We start from the raw sequence: 15,883 nt of genomic DNA, 5'->3' as shown, positions 1-15,883 counted from the left end.
TATATAGCCTATACTTTATTTTTTCTCTACTCAAATTTTATAAATAACCCTTTGAAAAAGATAAAACATACTTTTAGAACAATTTGAATTTATCACTGTGGGTTATTTGCCATTTATTTTGTACATCAACACTAATGGATTTTCATTTCATGCATTCTGTATTCATGTCACTCAGTTTAAGTTATTCCTTTTTAATATTTGCCATTTTACTGGCTGCCGTAGAGTATTTGTAAAGCCTATAATTATTCAAATGGATTCTCCATCTGCTAAGAGTAAAGAGTTAAGCTAGCTTTCATAAAGAGAACACAGTTGTAGAAAATTATTATCCCAGTAAGTAATTATAAGAACTAGAATATAAGACAAATTAAATGCAAGAAACAGAAATAAATGGATGCTACAGCAACTAGAAAATTTATAAAACTATTTTTGTTATGAAAAATGTATGAAATGGCTATTAAAATGTAATTCTATTTTATTAAATTAAAGCATTTTAGTCATACTAAAGTTACATCATAGCTGATATTTATCAGTATCTTGCTATTTTTAAACCACCTGTCTACTTATGACTGAATGCTACATAAACTAAACACTATGCATGCTGCAAGGAGGCTGCTTGTTCATCCTAGCTGCCTGGCTAGCAGCACAAAATAACCACACAGAAACTGTATTAATTAAAACACTGCTTGGTGAGCTGAGTGGTGGCTCAGCGGCTAAACCGGGCGCCTGCGTGTCCAGAGGTCCAAAGTTCAATTCCCGGCTGAGAAAGGGTGGCTTTCGGCCATCTGTCCCGAGGTTTTGCGCCCTCTTGTGGTGTGCATGGGGGAAAACAAAACAAAACAAAAAAAACAGAAACACTGCTTGGCCCATTAGCTCTGGCTTCTTAGTGGTTAACTCCTACATCTTTATGTAACCAATTTCTACCAATCTGTATATCACCACGAGGTCGTGGCCTACCAGAAAATTTCAGCTATCTACCTCCAGCCATGGATCCATGGCATCTCTCTGCCTTCTTCCTCCCAGAATTCAGTTCTGTCTTCTCCACCTACCTAAGTTCTGCCCTGTCAGGCCAAGGCAGTTTCTTTATTTATTAACCAATACAAGCAACACACAGAGGGGACTCTCACATCACTATGCATTTGAATATTTTTTAAATTTTTAAAGAATGTTCAGATATCCATCTGTGAAACAAGTCCATAACTTTAATGATAACAGCAATAATAATAATAATAATAATAGCAGTAAATATTATATTTTTGTATGTTTGCACATGAAAGACAAGAAACAGTAGAAAATAAAGGAGATGAAAAACTTGTTACAAGTTTAAGTTATAACAGATTAATTTTCCTGTAACTCTGTTAAGTTTGTAAGTAAAAGTTAAATAAATTAAAAACCCCGAACAAAATTAGGCAAGAAAAAAATAATGTGAAACTAGACTCTAACATTATAAAGACAGTACTCAAACAGTTAAACAACAAGGATCCCAGGGAATAAGGAGAGTAATTCAGAAATATTTAAAACAATTCAAGCCATGTCTGTGACCAGCCTGGTAAGACACACCCATTGGCTCAATAGTGGCATTAATTATCATGGAAGTAATCAACTACTTTCTGCTTGGATTAATGTTGCACTCCACAAAGTGTAACCCATATCTGACCCATTACTGGGACCAAGAACCTCTAATCAGAAAAGTTATAGGCTCTACTAAAAAACTTATCACTACTACTCTGCTAAATGGCTGTAACTTTAAATCAACTCCTAATGACTTATCGTTTTACCCATTGATTAGTTCAGCCCTCATCAGAGAAGCTTCCTTTTGCATTAGATGGTAATTAACAGAGACCCACAACTGGTCAGTGTATAGAAAATAAAAGCTTGCAGAATGCTCAGCCCTAAATGAAATACCAGTATCATACTCTCTTCTCCCAAGGCTCAGGAATCATTGGAAGTGGAAGATGAATCAGGATTGTAAGAACCATAGGTAGTGGAAGGTATCTAATGTTTTCTGGGCACAGTAGGATATTTGCATACATGAACTCACAGTACTTTCCTGAACATGCACAACTGTGCAGGCTCAGGACAGACAAAATTCCAACATGAAGATGGAAGATGAACACAAGTCCCTCCTCAATCCGTGGAGGTATTGAGAGAGGGGAAAGGATTCTTTTTAAAGAGTGCGACAGTGCTGAGCAGAAGTGGTGCACACCTTTAATCCCAGCACTTGGTGGGCAAACACAGGCAGATCTCTGTGAGTCTGAGATGAGCCTGGTCTACAGAACAAGTTCCAGGACAGGTTCCAAATGCTACAAAGAAACCCTGTCTCAAATACCAAAACGAAAAAAAGAAAAAAGACCCTAGTGGATTGATCATCTTCAATTAAAGATCATTCAGTCAAACCCATGCAACAAGACTATATCTGATGGGTTAAGAAAAAAAAAAAAAGAAAGTGTACTTATTGTCTCTGCTTTTGTGTATTAGCATATGGTAATTAGCTATTAGCCGGCACAGCGAGTTAACTCAGTACATATTCTATTAGTAGGAACTATTATGAACACTATCACAATGCTGAGAAACTTGAGGGACTTGATAGTTAGGGAACATCAGGCACACCAAGAGAATTAGTGAAAGCTGGATCTTAACACAGTTAGTCTTTCAAACTCATGCACCTGGCCACTACACAATAAGATGTACTTAATGGAGAGCATTAACCCAAGTAAATTTCCCATAAGTTCAAGAGCAAACGGGAGAAAATAATTAATACAAATATTGGGAAAAGGTAAAGGAAAGAATTTAATATTTTTGTAAAGAAGAGAATATTTTTATTAAGCCCTAAACCCAGAAAACTCAAATAGATCTATTTTTAAAATTGTAGTTTTAGGTGCTTTGTGTGGCAAAAGGAAATTAACAAAAAGTAAATCATGGAGTTAGAGAAATGGTTCCACAGTTAAGAGTACTTGCTGCTCTTCCAAGGGCCTTGAAGTCAGTTCCTGACACCCAAATTGGAGGTTCACAAGGACCTGTAACTCCAGTCTCAAAGGAGTTAACACCCTCTTCTGGCATCTGTAACTCTCACACACACTTGGCATACTAAAAGACACACACACACAAACATACACACACACACACACACACAGACACACACACACACACACTTAAATATATTTCTAAAAGGAAAAACTCTATACATCCATAAGTTGTGTGTAAATTCTTATACTTGAACTTTGGAAAAGTACTTTTCTGCCCTCTGGGCATTTTAATGCTTTAGATCAGAAAGATCATGGCCTAAGGGATTTTCTTGTTGGTTTTGTTTTTATTTATTTATTTTGTTTTGTTTTGTTTTGCTTGTTTTTTGGTTTTCCAAAACAAGGTTTCTCTGTGTGGCCCTGACTGTCCTGGAACTCAATCTGTAGACCAGGCTGACCTTGAACTCAGAGATTTGCCCATCTCTTCCTCCCAAATTCTGGTATTGAAGGCATGAGCCACCACTTCCTGGTGAGTTTTTTGCTGATTGCTTGTTTGTTTGTTTGTTTATATTAGGAAGGATGAAAGTATGCTGTTGTGCTTAATTATTGTATTGTTTTGGAATATTTGTTTACACTGGGTGAAGATATGCCACTGTGATTGATGTAATAAAGAGGTGAATGACCAAGGGCTAGACAGGAGAGTAATGGTGGGACTTCTGGGGAAGGAGATAATACAGGGGGAGACTGAGACAAAGTCAGACATATGGTACAGGAGAGGTAACTGAGCTATGTGGCAGAATGTAGATTAAAAATTATGGGTTAATGAAATTGTAAGAGCTAGTTGGGATAAGAAAAAGCTAAAGGCCAAGCTTTCAAAATAAGTCTGCATGTCATTATTTGTGGGCTGGTGGTCTAAGAAAGTACAAGAATGCTAGCTACATTGTATGCAATCTTAAACTGCACTATATTACCTCATAAACAGGTACAAATAACCCAAAGAGAAAGGCCAGGAAAACGCTCACTTATGTCCAACAAGTATATCTTAAAACTAGGGAACAAGCATAGTTCCTCTGAAAAACAAAAATGTCATCTATTGGCTCTATGGACTGGATATGATTTGAGTGTGTCCCTCAAGGTTTAAATGTTGGAGGTTTGGTCCAAGATATGATGATACTAAGAAACAATGGGACCCTTACAGGCAGATCCTAATATGAAATTGTTAGATAATCGAGGACATGTACTTGGAAAGAATCAACATGATTCTTATAAGGGTCCAGTGTGTTTTTTCCTTCCCATATGATCACTGTGCATGCAGATCTATCCTGAGCACCACCAGACACATTACAACCAAGAATATCCTCAACAGATCTAATGTTATGCTTTCTGTATTTTCAGCCTCTGGCTCAATGAGTTAAATCTCTTTTCTTATAAGCATATTGTCTCAGGTATTCTGTATAATTGCGTAAAATAAGATAGTACACTTTTGCTCTTATGTTATCTCTTGATTCATTTTACTTTATAGATTTTGTGTGTGTGTGCAGAATTGTGTTCTTTGAAAATATATAGGTTAAATCCCAAATGCCCCATGAGAATGCCATTGGTGGAAGGACCTTTAAAGAGCCAGTTGAGATAAAACGAGGTAATATGGGTAGGATTCATGAAGTACAATGAATCTCCTCAAAAAAGTGATGGTTTTAATGGCATGTACACACAGAAAAAAGAATATGGCCAACTGTAATTCCAAAACAGAGGCTAACTTCTGGAGGAGAGTGACCTCAGAAGACCATAATCCTCACCAGGTTGCAGCACCAAAAACTGAGACTATGAACTACTGAGGCTTCTCACACATGCTGAAATATATTTAGGGCAGCCTTAGTAAACTAGGACATAGCTTCATTTCTAGAATTGATTTTGTTCATTCACGGTTACTTCATTATTTTATAGGCACTTAGGTAAAGTATTTAGGAGCTGAATTGTAAAAACTGATATTTGATTATCTTTTAACAAAGTAAGATATGTTTCTAAAGAGCCTCTGTGAGGAAGTGGAACAAAATTTAGAGGCAATTTCATTTGTTAGGAAAATGGGTTGTGATACCTACCCTAACCAACATTTTAGGAATTGTTAAACATCTGTAGGCCTTATTTAGTTTGTCTACATGCAAAATGAATATATATATATACATATACATATATATAAACATATATATACATATATATACATATATACATATATGTTTATATATATGTATATGTATATATATAAATTGTGTAAGTCAGTTGTTTGTTGCTATAATACAATACCTGACAAAGGAATTAACAGAAGGTGGGGTTATTTATGTGTGGTTTTAAAGGTTTCAGCATGTAATTGACTGTCTCCATTGCTTTTAGGCATAATTCAAGGCAGAAATATCACAGAAAAAAACATAATGAAGGAAGGGGACTCAATTTTCAGCAGTATAAAGCAGAAAATGGTGACCAGGGACAAGGTATATTCTTCAAAGGCATAGCCATAGTCCAGTGACCTACTTCCTTCTCTTAGGTGTAGTGGGAATTCCTTCAGCCAATAGCTTTTAGAAACCAGTCCATTTGGGCATGGTCTGAGGTACTATACATGTGGATGAAAAACATGTATGACCCCTTTTTTGCTAAATTCGGTTCCAAGATTCAAGCACCTACAGAGAACATTGGATCTCTACCCTTACTGTGAGCTTTAGCTTCAAACAAATAAACCTTTATTATACTCCATTCTGGGCTATTGTGGACCTTTTTAATATACGTACATTTTGGCGCCCAACATGGCCTGAGCCTTACCCATGTGGCTGGGCTGTCATTCTTAGGATCCCTTTCCAAGAGCCCATAGATTATTAAATCAACAACAAGCTCATTCATTGATGAAATTAGCATTCCAAAATTAAGGATGCTAATTTCATCAAAATCTGAAGCACCAACAGCTTAGGACCCAGGATTTGGCACAGTAGATTTTTAGGGACAACTGATATCTTCTAATCAAACAGGCAGAAAAAGAGTACCAAAAGAATGGTATAAAAACAATTTAGTTAGAATTGGGAGTTGTTTGGTTGTAAAGAAGGAAGTCCCTTAATATGGTATCTGCAAGCTGGAAACTCAGGAAAACCAGGAACATAATTCATTGAAAATCTGAAAATCTGAGAACCAAGAATTCCATGTTCAAAATACAGGAAATATGGGCATTTCATCTTAGAAAGAGAATTTATCTGTATTCTCCCTTTTACTTCAAATAGAAGAACTAGATGATACCAAACACATTGATGAGAATCTCATTTATGTAACCTGAGTACCTTAAAGAACACATCTCAATAGGAATTTCAGAAGTACTCTAAGAGACCACAAAGATAACTATATGTTTTTCTTTGGGTTCACCTTCTTATATAGCTTCTCTAGGATTTTTACGAATTATAGGCTCGATGTCCTTTATTTATGGCTAGAACCCAATTATGAGTGAGTACATCCCATGTTCATCTTTTTGGGCCTGGGTTACCTCACTCAGGATGGTGTTTTCTATTTCCCTCCGTTTGCATGCAAAATTCAAGATGTCATTGTTTTTTTACCGCCGAGTAGTACTCTAATATGTATATATTCCACACTTTCTTCATCCATTCTTCCACTGAAGGGCATCTAGGTTGTTTCCAGGTTCTGGCTATTACAAATAATGCTGCTATAAACATAGTTGAACAGATGCTTTTGTAATATGATTGGGCATCTCTTGGGTAAATTCCCAAGAGTGGGATTGCTGGGTCCTGGGGTAGGTGGACGGGCTCACTATGAGCCTTAACCTTCACCTGGCGATGGATGGAGATAGAGACAGAGCCCCACGTTGGAGCACCGGACTGAGCTCCCAAAGTTCTGATGAGGAGCAGAAGGAGAGAGATCATGAGAAAGAATGTCAGAACCATGAGGGATGCGTTCACCCACTGAGATGGCAGGACAGAACTAATGGGAGACCACCAAGTCCACTTGGAATGGGACTGATGGAACATGCGACCAAATCGGACTCTCTGAGGGTGGCTGATGGTGGAGGCTGACCGAGAAGTCATGGACAATGGCGATGGGCTTGGTCTCTACGACATGGACGGGCTCTGTGTGAGCCTTGTCAGTTTGGTTGCTCACCTTCCTGGGCCTGGAGGGAGTTGGGAGGACCTTGGACTCAACATAGTGTAGAGAACCCTGATGGCTCTTTGGCCTGGAGAGGGAGGGAGTGGGGGTATGGGTAGAGGGGAGGGGAGGGAAGGGGGAGGAGGAGGGGAGGAGATGGCAATTTTTAATAAAAAATAAATAAACTGGAAAAAAAAAGAGACCACAAAGATCAAGCCCAAATTAACACTGGTTTCAATTTCAACTACTAAAAACTGAATAAAAGTCAAATACAGTTTATAGAAGAAATGTTGGCAATGAATCTCAGCATATCTATATATAATTTATCCCTTTTGGTTAATTTTTGAGATATGTTGGAACTGTTGGTTGTATCTAACTTTAGTATGGTTTTAGCTTTCACTTAGATTTAAGATTAACAGTCAAGTATTAAACATAACTTAAAACCCTCCTTTGGACACAAGACACTGAGGTAAGTCCACTCAGACAACCTAGCTCTGAGTCACCTGTTTTTCCTTCTATTCTCTTCTCTCCATTGTATGGGTGCAGCCTCCCCACTCTTCTGTATGCTAGTGGCTAGAAGGTATTTGTTAAAGACAGTATCTCTCCTGAGTATCCAGCCTACGTTTTTATAAATCCTTTTACCCCATGTTTCCTTTCTCACCAGAGAACTTCCCCAACTCATTTATTATACTATTAACTCTTATGTTGTTTTATTACTTAAAGTAACAACATCTTTTCAGCTCCTGAAGATTCTAACAAACATTTTAAGCATAAACTATTAAGTGTCTGTATCAAGGTCACTTCCTTTTACCAACAAGTATCCAAAAGCTTTATGCTTAGGAATCTTTCTGGCTTCCATGAAAGCAATTTACTTTAGAATTTACATTGAAACTAGAGTTGGTTAATAAAGATAGAAAACCAGATGTCAGTCAAGTTGGGGGAGTTCAGCAAAACTGCTGATAACACACTTTTTAATTACTGGCAGAAGAGAGCATCATGTTTGTCTTCTTCCTTTCCTCTCCTCAGCTTTTCTACATAAGAATCCTAACTCCAGCGCCCCAGCTTGGCTGCCATTTTCTACTACATTTGTACACTTTCCACTTCATTGCTAGTTTGGGCATTTGGGGATCCAGCAGGGAAGCTCCTTTTAAAGTAGGCACTCATTGTGTCTTTATTGTTATGTGATGTTCTTCATTTCCCGGAATAATGCTGTTAGAATAAAGCAAATGAACTAAATGACTCTATACCAAACTTACAATCTTCCTTCTAGAGTGAAACTAAGCAGATTAGGTTTGGTAGGTGCACATACAATTACCATGTCAGAGGATATTTGAACCCACTGGGTAAATATAGTCATCAACACCTTAGAAACACGGAACATTTGAACAAAAATATCATTTTCTAGAAAAGCAGACGTGACTACTAAAGCTAGAAGGAAAATAAACATTCAAGAGGATTTTTAAAATAGACATCATTATTAGCAGATCTGTTGCTTTTAATTTGCAGCACTGTGCAGACACCCTTAGTGTATATCACCTTATCTGCTTGTATGACCAAATGGGGGAAAGCTGACAAAGTGCTTCACTCATCCTCGTCACTAGGATGAGCAGGTCTTTTCACTGAGTTGTTAATTTAAGCCTCGCGGTCTCTGTTTGTTGTTTTTTGCTTTCATCAACACTGCGTAAGGGCACGATTCCAATGAATGCTGAAAAGGGGCCTAATTATTTCTCTCTTTGTTCATTTTTATTGTCTTTATCAAACAGCCTTCATATATTCAGTTCTGGTTGAGGTATGTTACTTTGTTGATTAGGATAATTTGTGAGCTCTCTGAAGTAAGGAAAAATTGAAGTAAAACAAAGTCATAAACTAATTTCCAGTTAACCAGAAATGATTCACAGAGTAGGAAAAAAAAAACCACTGGTGACCTTGAGAGAGAATAAGATTCAAAACACATCATAGTAAGAGGTAGCACATTAAGATGGTAAGGGAACGCAGATGCCAAACAGAGAATGGCAAGAGTGTGAGCACACTCTGTGAAGAAAAGGGGAAGAAAACTAGCATTAAGCGCTTATCTTCAGTTTCTTCTGGCTTTCACCAATCATATGTGTCAATTTGTTTATTTTCCATAATACCTATGTATAATATGCCCTCCTCATATGGGACAATGAGGTCCCAAAAGTACAGCAAAGTTCAATTTGTCTATGAATTCCTTTGTAGTAGTGAGAAATACACTGTTCATCTGTGAAGGGGAATCAGTTTGGAGAGCTGGATGGACATGTGTAGTTTTACTACCTACCTCTCCTCTGGTTCTGTCTAGCATTAGCAGAGCAAACTAGGCACTTGGTACTTGTAGTATGCTCTTCTTGCCTGACCATCTTTCTCAAGGCCGTTGATCAGCTCTGTAAAGCCAGGCCCCCCCTCTAAAGATATATTGTTTCCTGTAGACTTTTTTAGTTGAACTTTGGTAAATATCCATTGTCTTATCTGCTTTTTATGGTCAATATTATAGAATTAAAAGGAAAATCCTTTGTTCATAAGAAAGTCTTTATTTTCAACTTAAGCCTTCACTTTCAGCCTGAGTGACATGAATTAAAGGTATGCATCTGATTTCTTCGGATTATTTATATATTTTAATAGAAGTTGCATTAAACCAAATCTAAGAGTGTATTCTTTTTAAAATATCTAATTTATTTTTAATTATATGCATATGTGGGAACGGGAGTCAGTATGTGGCCTTGAGTGCAGTTACCATGTTGGAAACCTAAAGGGGTCATCAGGTCCTCTGGAACTGAAGTCACAGGCGGTTTTTAGTTCCCTGGCATGAGTTCTAGGAACAGAACTTGGGTCCCATGGAAGAGCAGTATACACTCTTAAACATAGAGCATTTCTCTAGGCCCAAGAGCATGCATGTTTTTAATATAAGACTTTCCAGATGCTATATGCTGATAAACACAATGTTCCTAGTTAAAAGAACTATGAATACTCATTAGTCAATGGTAAGATAAAGAGGCAAAAAAATGACAAAATAATAATACATTTTACTACATCAGCTCAGTGGCAAGATATAGCACCTCCTTTCAAGCCTTCACTAACTATTCTAACTAACATTTAGGACATACCTACTGTCCCAGATGCCTTCTTATGTATTGATTTACTTAATGCTCATACAACCAATAGAAAGTGTGTTCTTCCTCCTGGGACAGTGAGACTCATGAAGACTACCACAGAACCACATTTAATTTTTTATTGGATGACTGTATTTGGCACAAGCTAGCTCACTGACTTAATGTTTAAAGCCACAATATAAGTTAAGTGCCTTTGTTATCATCATCTGATTTCAGATCAAGAAACCAAGAAATCCAGAGCTAAGTTATATCCCTCAAAGTTAATGGCAGACAAAAAAGAAGCTGGGGCAGCATGTTGACTGGCGTTGCCTGCCATCAAAATCCTAACTCTTTAACACTCCTTTAACTTTGAGCCTCTCCTTTAAGTTCTCTCTTTTCCTTTCCATAACCAATCTCTAACATCTCCTGAAAGGCCTTCATCAACCACCTGTCTCAGAATTCTCCCCGCTTTTCTTGTTTCTCTGCTTCATTTTCATGATTCCTTTTTTGTATTATCAGATGTAGTAAGAGGGTGCTTGTTCACTTCTGGCTGCCCAGACACAAGATAACCACACAGAAACTGTTTTAATTAAATCACTGCTTGGCCTATTAGCTCTAGCTTCTTATTGGCTAGCTCTTACATCTTAATTTAACCCATTTCCATTAATCTGAATATCGCCACGTGGCTGTAGCTTACTGGCAATGTTACAGCTGGTGCATCTTTCCCCTTTGGCAGCTCCTTGGCGTCTCCCTAACTCTTCTTTCTTTCTCCCACAATTCAGTTTAGTGTGTTATCCCCTCAACCCCATCACCACCTAGCTCTACTCTACTCCATTACAGGCCAAGCCAGCTTCTTTATTCACTAACCAATAAAAGCAGCACATATACAGGACTTCCCACACCAATCAGAGTCCTCAGGAGGAAAGAGCAGATGCATCTAGCTGAAATTTTACAATTTAATGGAGAGACCTATAGGTGAAAGTAAAGTAGCTAATGGCAAGTGAGGTAGATGCACAAAACCAAGTGTAATGATACCTCTTCCAAAGCATGAACACACTAAGGAAGGAAAAGAGGAGCACAGGACTTTAAGTGTCAACAACTCAGCTTTCAGACCATTTTAGTAGCTATCGATGCAGATCAGCTTAGTGTATCACACTATAGCATAGATTCAGTTACAGGAAGAACTGTAGAAGCAAAAGGTTCAAAAAGCTCAAGTGTACCTGATACAAGAGACACCCCCAAGAAGGACTGGAAAGATGTTCTACTCTTCCTCCTCCAAGCTATACAGGCAACTTGTTTCTAGTTCTTCCCAATCCCTGGTCACCAGAAAAATAAGACCAGCAAATTTAGAACAATTTCTTGCTAGAAAGCAAGATTTCTATCTCACAATTTTTTTGAACATTTAGGCTGTTTTACCAATTTCAATTAGCCTTTAATTACCCAGTTCCTATGGACTTTCTCCCTGGATCTCAAGCTTTCCACACTGCAAGGATATTTTGGGAGTCATCAAGCATGTGGCAGTGAAACTGGCTTTGAGCCTATGACATTGCAAAGGACAGGGCCACAAAGGGGCTATGACAATGAATGCCCCATGTTTCTATGTTAATAGATAGTGTTCTCTGAATTCTTCTCCCAAGAGATCAGATAAAGCACAAATCAAATTAACTGCATTTCATTTCTTGAGTACAATATAAACTCTGAAAGGGCAGCACATACAGGATCTATTTTTCTTCTGCCTCACTAAATGCTTCGTTTCCGTCATCAGGTACAAACCACCCTCAAGCACAAAGAATACTGGATATAAAAAGAGTGAGACAACTATTGGAAAGTCTTTCTAAAGCATATATATATATATGTATATATATATACATATATATATAATCTTTGCACTTATGTGAACATCCTGGCACATTTTAAGCAATCACTTTTGTTTCGATTGGCATTAGAAAAATTTTTAGCACAAGGTATCAGCTAAACAGCCAAATTTATGTGCAGGATTTTCTTGGGGTATATTTTGTGTAAGAGTCAACTTTTAAGTCACTTTTGCTAGCATCGAAGCAGATTACCTTGGTAAACCAAGATATTCATCAGTTAAAGGGACTCACTAAGTTCCCGGGAGAAACTAGAATCCCTAATCTATTACTGTAAAATAATTTTGGTAATTGGTTATTACTGATGAGGGCAAAATCCAAAGTGTCTATTCCCAGATGCTTTAAAGAAAGCATTCCATTAGCTTTCTTTCTTTCTTTCTTTCTTTCTTTCTTTCTTTCTTTCTTTCTTTCTTTCTTTTTCTGTTTTTAAAAATTGAATATAAGATATAAGGGAAGGTTAAAAAAAGAACAGGCTTTCTGTCAGAAGTACCTTTCTAGGGAAAGGATTTCTGCTCTCATTTCAAAGGTTGAAGAAGGGAATGTTTAGAGTCTAAATATTAGCCTAGCTCTCTGGATGTCCATAATTCTAGGAAAGATGTAGTTGGGAAAAATACTGAGTCCTCAATATTTTCTTAGCTCATCAAGACCCAGAAATAAAGCCTGACATGGTAGCATAGACTGTAATTAAAGCTAATTCGGAGACTAAAGGAGGAGGATCAGAACTTCATGATCTGCCTTGGCAGCTTACTCAGTACCATAAAGTAAAAAAGAGAGCTGGGTTAAATACTTTGACTAGCATATGAGAGGCCCTATATTTAATTCCCAGTATTGGGGTAAAGAAAAAGAATCCGGGTACCAAAGCCTAGATTCTTGCCATCCTTCTTGTAAGCTTGATATAGGTTTGAAGTCTTCGGTTAGATTTATTTGTACTGTTTTCTACAGATACCGTTTCCTTATTCTGATGTGTTTCTTAATACAGCTTTCCTTTCCCCCTCCCCAGGTCATGGGTTTGGCTCATCAAAGATGTCCAGGGCACAGACATTTCCAAGTTATGCTGCAGAACAGAGTGAAGAGGCTCAGCCACCGTTGTCTCGGTCCAGCAGCTATGGATTCAGCTATAGCTCCAGCCTCATTCAGTGATATACAGAGGCCACCACTGACCAGCAAAAGAGTCTGCCCTGGATCTGCCATGGGGTCATTTCGCCCTGTGTATCCTGGAAGATCAATTGCAGTACAAATTAACATTGGTAGGGCCTAGTCCCAACTGAAAGGTTAAAAACTGGAGTTCTGCTTCCTTGATTCAGTGGTAAAGTCCTTTATTTATTGAATTTCTATGGGGGAAATCTATGTTTTACAAAAAAAATTCAATAATATGAACACTCATTTCAATAAGAAAAATTCTTTGTGTCTGACAGTAGCAGAAGCCTTGGCACTGGGAAATTTGCCCACTCTAGTTTGTGCCTGGTTGGGGTCACCAACATTTGTCCTTAAGACTGTTTGCTCCTGTTTCGACACAGGGCCAGTCTTTAAACAAAATAATGACCCACTCTAAGCTCTGTGGCTTTTTCGATTTTGACAGAAACAAATCATGTAATCTTTACTTATGGCATCATAACTCTCCATGTAAAGAAGCCCAGTGACAATTAAAGGGGTGTTAAATTATAATATGCTATTAAGAAGGACCCTGTAGCTCGAGTGTGTGTGTGTGTGTGGGGGGGGTGTCTGTATGTCTATGTGTCTGTGTGTCTGTGTATGTAGGATATTACTATATCCATCTATAGATTAGGATATATCAAATGTGCTAAGGGTGACAGGATATGCTCACTTAAATTATTGAAAACTAATTTGTCACATTAAAATTATGTTGAATAGCTGTTTTTAAATTAGTGCTGTTAGGAAATGAAAAAGTCTCCCTACTAACAACAGTATCTCTGTAGCCCACTCTGATCCTATGAGGATTATGAGCAGAAACAAAAGAAGGAAGCATTTTGGAAACAAAATTACCAGCCCAGCTGCCCTAAGTGTCCATTATGCTGTCTGTCTGGTTGATGTTGCTTTGTCATTGACTGTTTCTTCCATCTGAGCTACTTGAGAAATTGGTGTAATCTCCAACTCCAAAATGTTTGAGAAAGACACAAAGCTACAGTGAAAAGGAACTCAGCTATCTTGCAGTTAAAAGAAGAACAAATGATACATGAAAGTAGATGTTTTAAGTTTCACAGAGGAATTTTTGCATGGGTCATTGGGGGGCTTGGCATTTGCTATGGAATCAGAACTTGCATGGCTTAAATTTTTCTTGTCCTGAACTCAATTGGTTGGGATAGAAAGAAAAAAAAATGTTTGGCTTGCAATTTTTTTCAGTTCTACAACATGACAATATCCAAGTTTGGAGGGAAATGGAAAATTCCTCTCGAAGAGAGAAAGTTTGGCTACTTCAGGTCAACACAGACATATTTTGACCATAATTTAGTGAGTGAAAATATAAATTACTGACTCACCTGGTGTCACGTGCCTAAACCAGATATCTGTCAAGGAATCCAGATCAGATTCCTGGACCGAAGGTCAAGGTCAAGCAAGAGGAAAACCTGACTTTTTCTTTGATAGCAAAATGTTCTACCGAACTTAGTCTACTAAAAGGGTACCTTTTTGCTGATCCCTGTTAAGATTTCATTCACCCTGAGCCAGGCAGTAGTGGTTCATGCCTTTAATCCCTGCACTTGGGAGGCAAAGGCAGGCGAATCTCTATGAGTTCCAGGCCATCCTGGTCTACAAGTGCTAGTTCCAGGATGGGCTCCAAAGCTAAAGAGAAACTTATCTCAAAAAAATATAGATTTCATTCACCCTGATCCATAGCTTGTGAGCAGATTGACAACTCCTTTCAGTGAATTACTACTGAGTCTACTGAGTGGTTATGCATTCCTTCTTGATAAATGTGCACTTACTGCAACTACCTACACTCCCCAAATCACTCAGATAGGTATGAAAACCTCATAAAGAGACTAATCATAAGAGTTAATGTTGCCGTGAAAAATAATTATCGTAAGCCTTCAGGGATAAAAAGAAAATTAGCCAAACTCTACACTGTTAATTTTGCTGACACAGCAGAAGAGCAAATGACTGAGTCCTTCTGAGAGAGAAGGCAGCCTTCCCTGGAATCCAGCTCTTCAGGGTTAATGCCTCTAAGTTTCTTTAACACACGGCATCTTCTATAGACATGCCATTAGTAAATATATCAGAGCAACTCTGAGCTGAGACTCTTGGAGCACAGTTCCTAGTGTGGCCATTGGAGCAAGCCTTGTCCTGGCTCACTGAGTCGAGCTGTTGCTTAGAGACCACGAGTTTCTTCAAGGGACTTATGGGGAAAGGCCCTGAGGGGCCTTGATTCACATCTCAGCTTTATCAATGTGCCAGAAGCACAGATAGCAAGTCCAGTGGGATTCTGCTAATTACGAGTCTGCTCTTGTGTTTCTCTGGTGGGCGACAAGTACCCGCATAAAATAGCTTCACCATTTGGTTACTAACAATGAGTATCAATGAGAAGGAACCAAAAATCATGTATAAGTTTAGATCAACTTCTTTTCTGAAAATAAAGTCACAAAAAAGTGTGTGAGAGAGGTACCTTCTTAGGCTTTAACATAATCTCACCATATTGAGAAGAATACTGTAAAAATATTTCATGATACATTTTTAGGAGCTTTATTCTAGCATAATCCTCTGAGTATATTTAAAACTTTTAGCTAAGTCAAAACTGCTAAGAAAGCAGCAAGAGAATTTATAGTACCCTAATATTCTTAACATGAGGCAGTGTTCATTGTAT

The 15,883-nt window shown here is 37.9% G+C and overlaps 1 protein-coding gene across 1 annotated transcript in view; it reads left to right on the top strand.

Annotated features, from left to right (window-relative positions):
* Dok6 (docking protein 6) overlaps window positions 1-13,206 on the top strand; it is a 309,537-nt gene extending 296,331 nt beyond the window's left edge. The window contains exon 8 of the mRNA XM_038331279.1: window positions 13,067-13,206. Coding sequence (XP_038187207.1) covers window positions 13,067-13,206 — 140 coding nt within the window. The remainder of the gene's footprint in view (window positions 1-13,066) is intronic.
* Window positions 13,207-15,883: the final 2,677 nt, after the last annotated feature.

The sequence above is a fragment of the Arvicola amphibius genome, chromosome 5 (assembly GCF_903992535.2).
Source record: "Arvicola amphibius chromosome 5, mArvAmp1.2, whole genome shotgun sequence".
NCBI classification, from domain to species: Eukaryota; Metazoa; Chordata; class Mammalia; order Rodentia; family Cricetidae; genus Arvicola; species Arvicola amphibius.
This window is presented reverse-complemented; position numbering and strand designations above follow the sequence as displayed.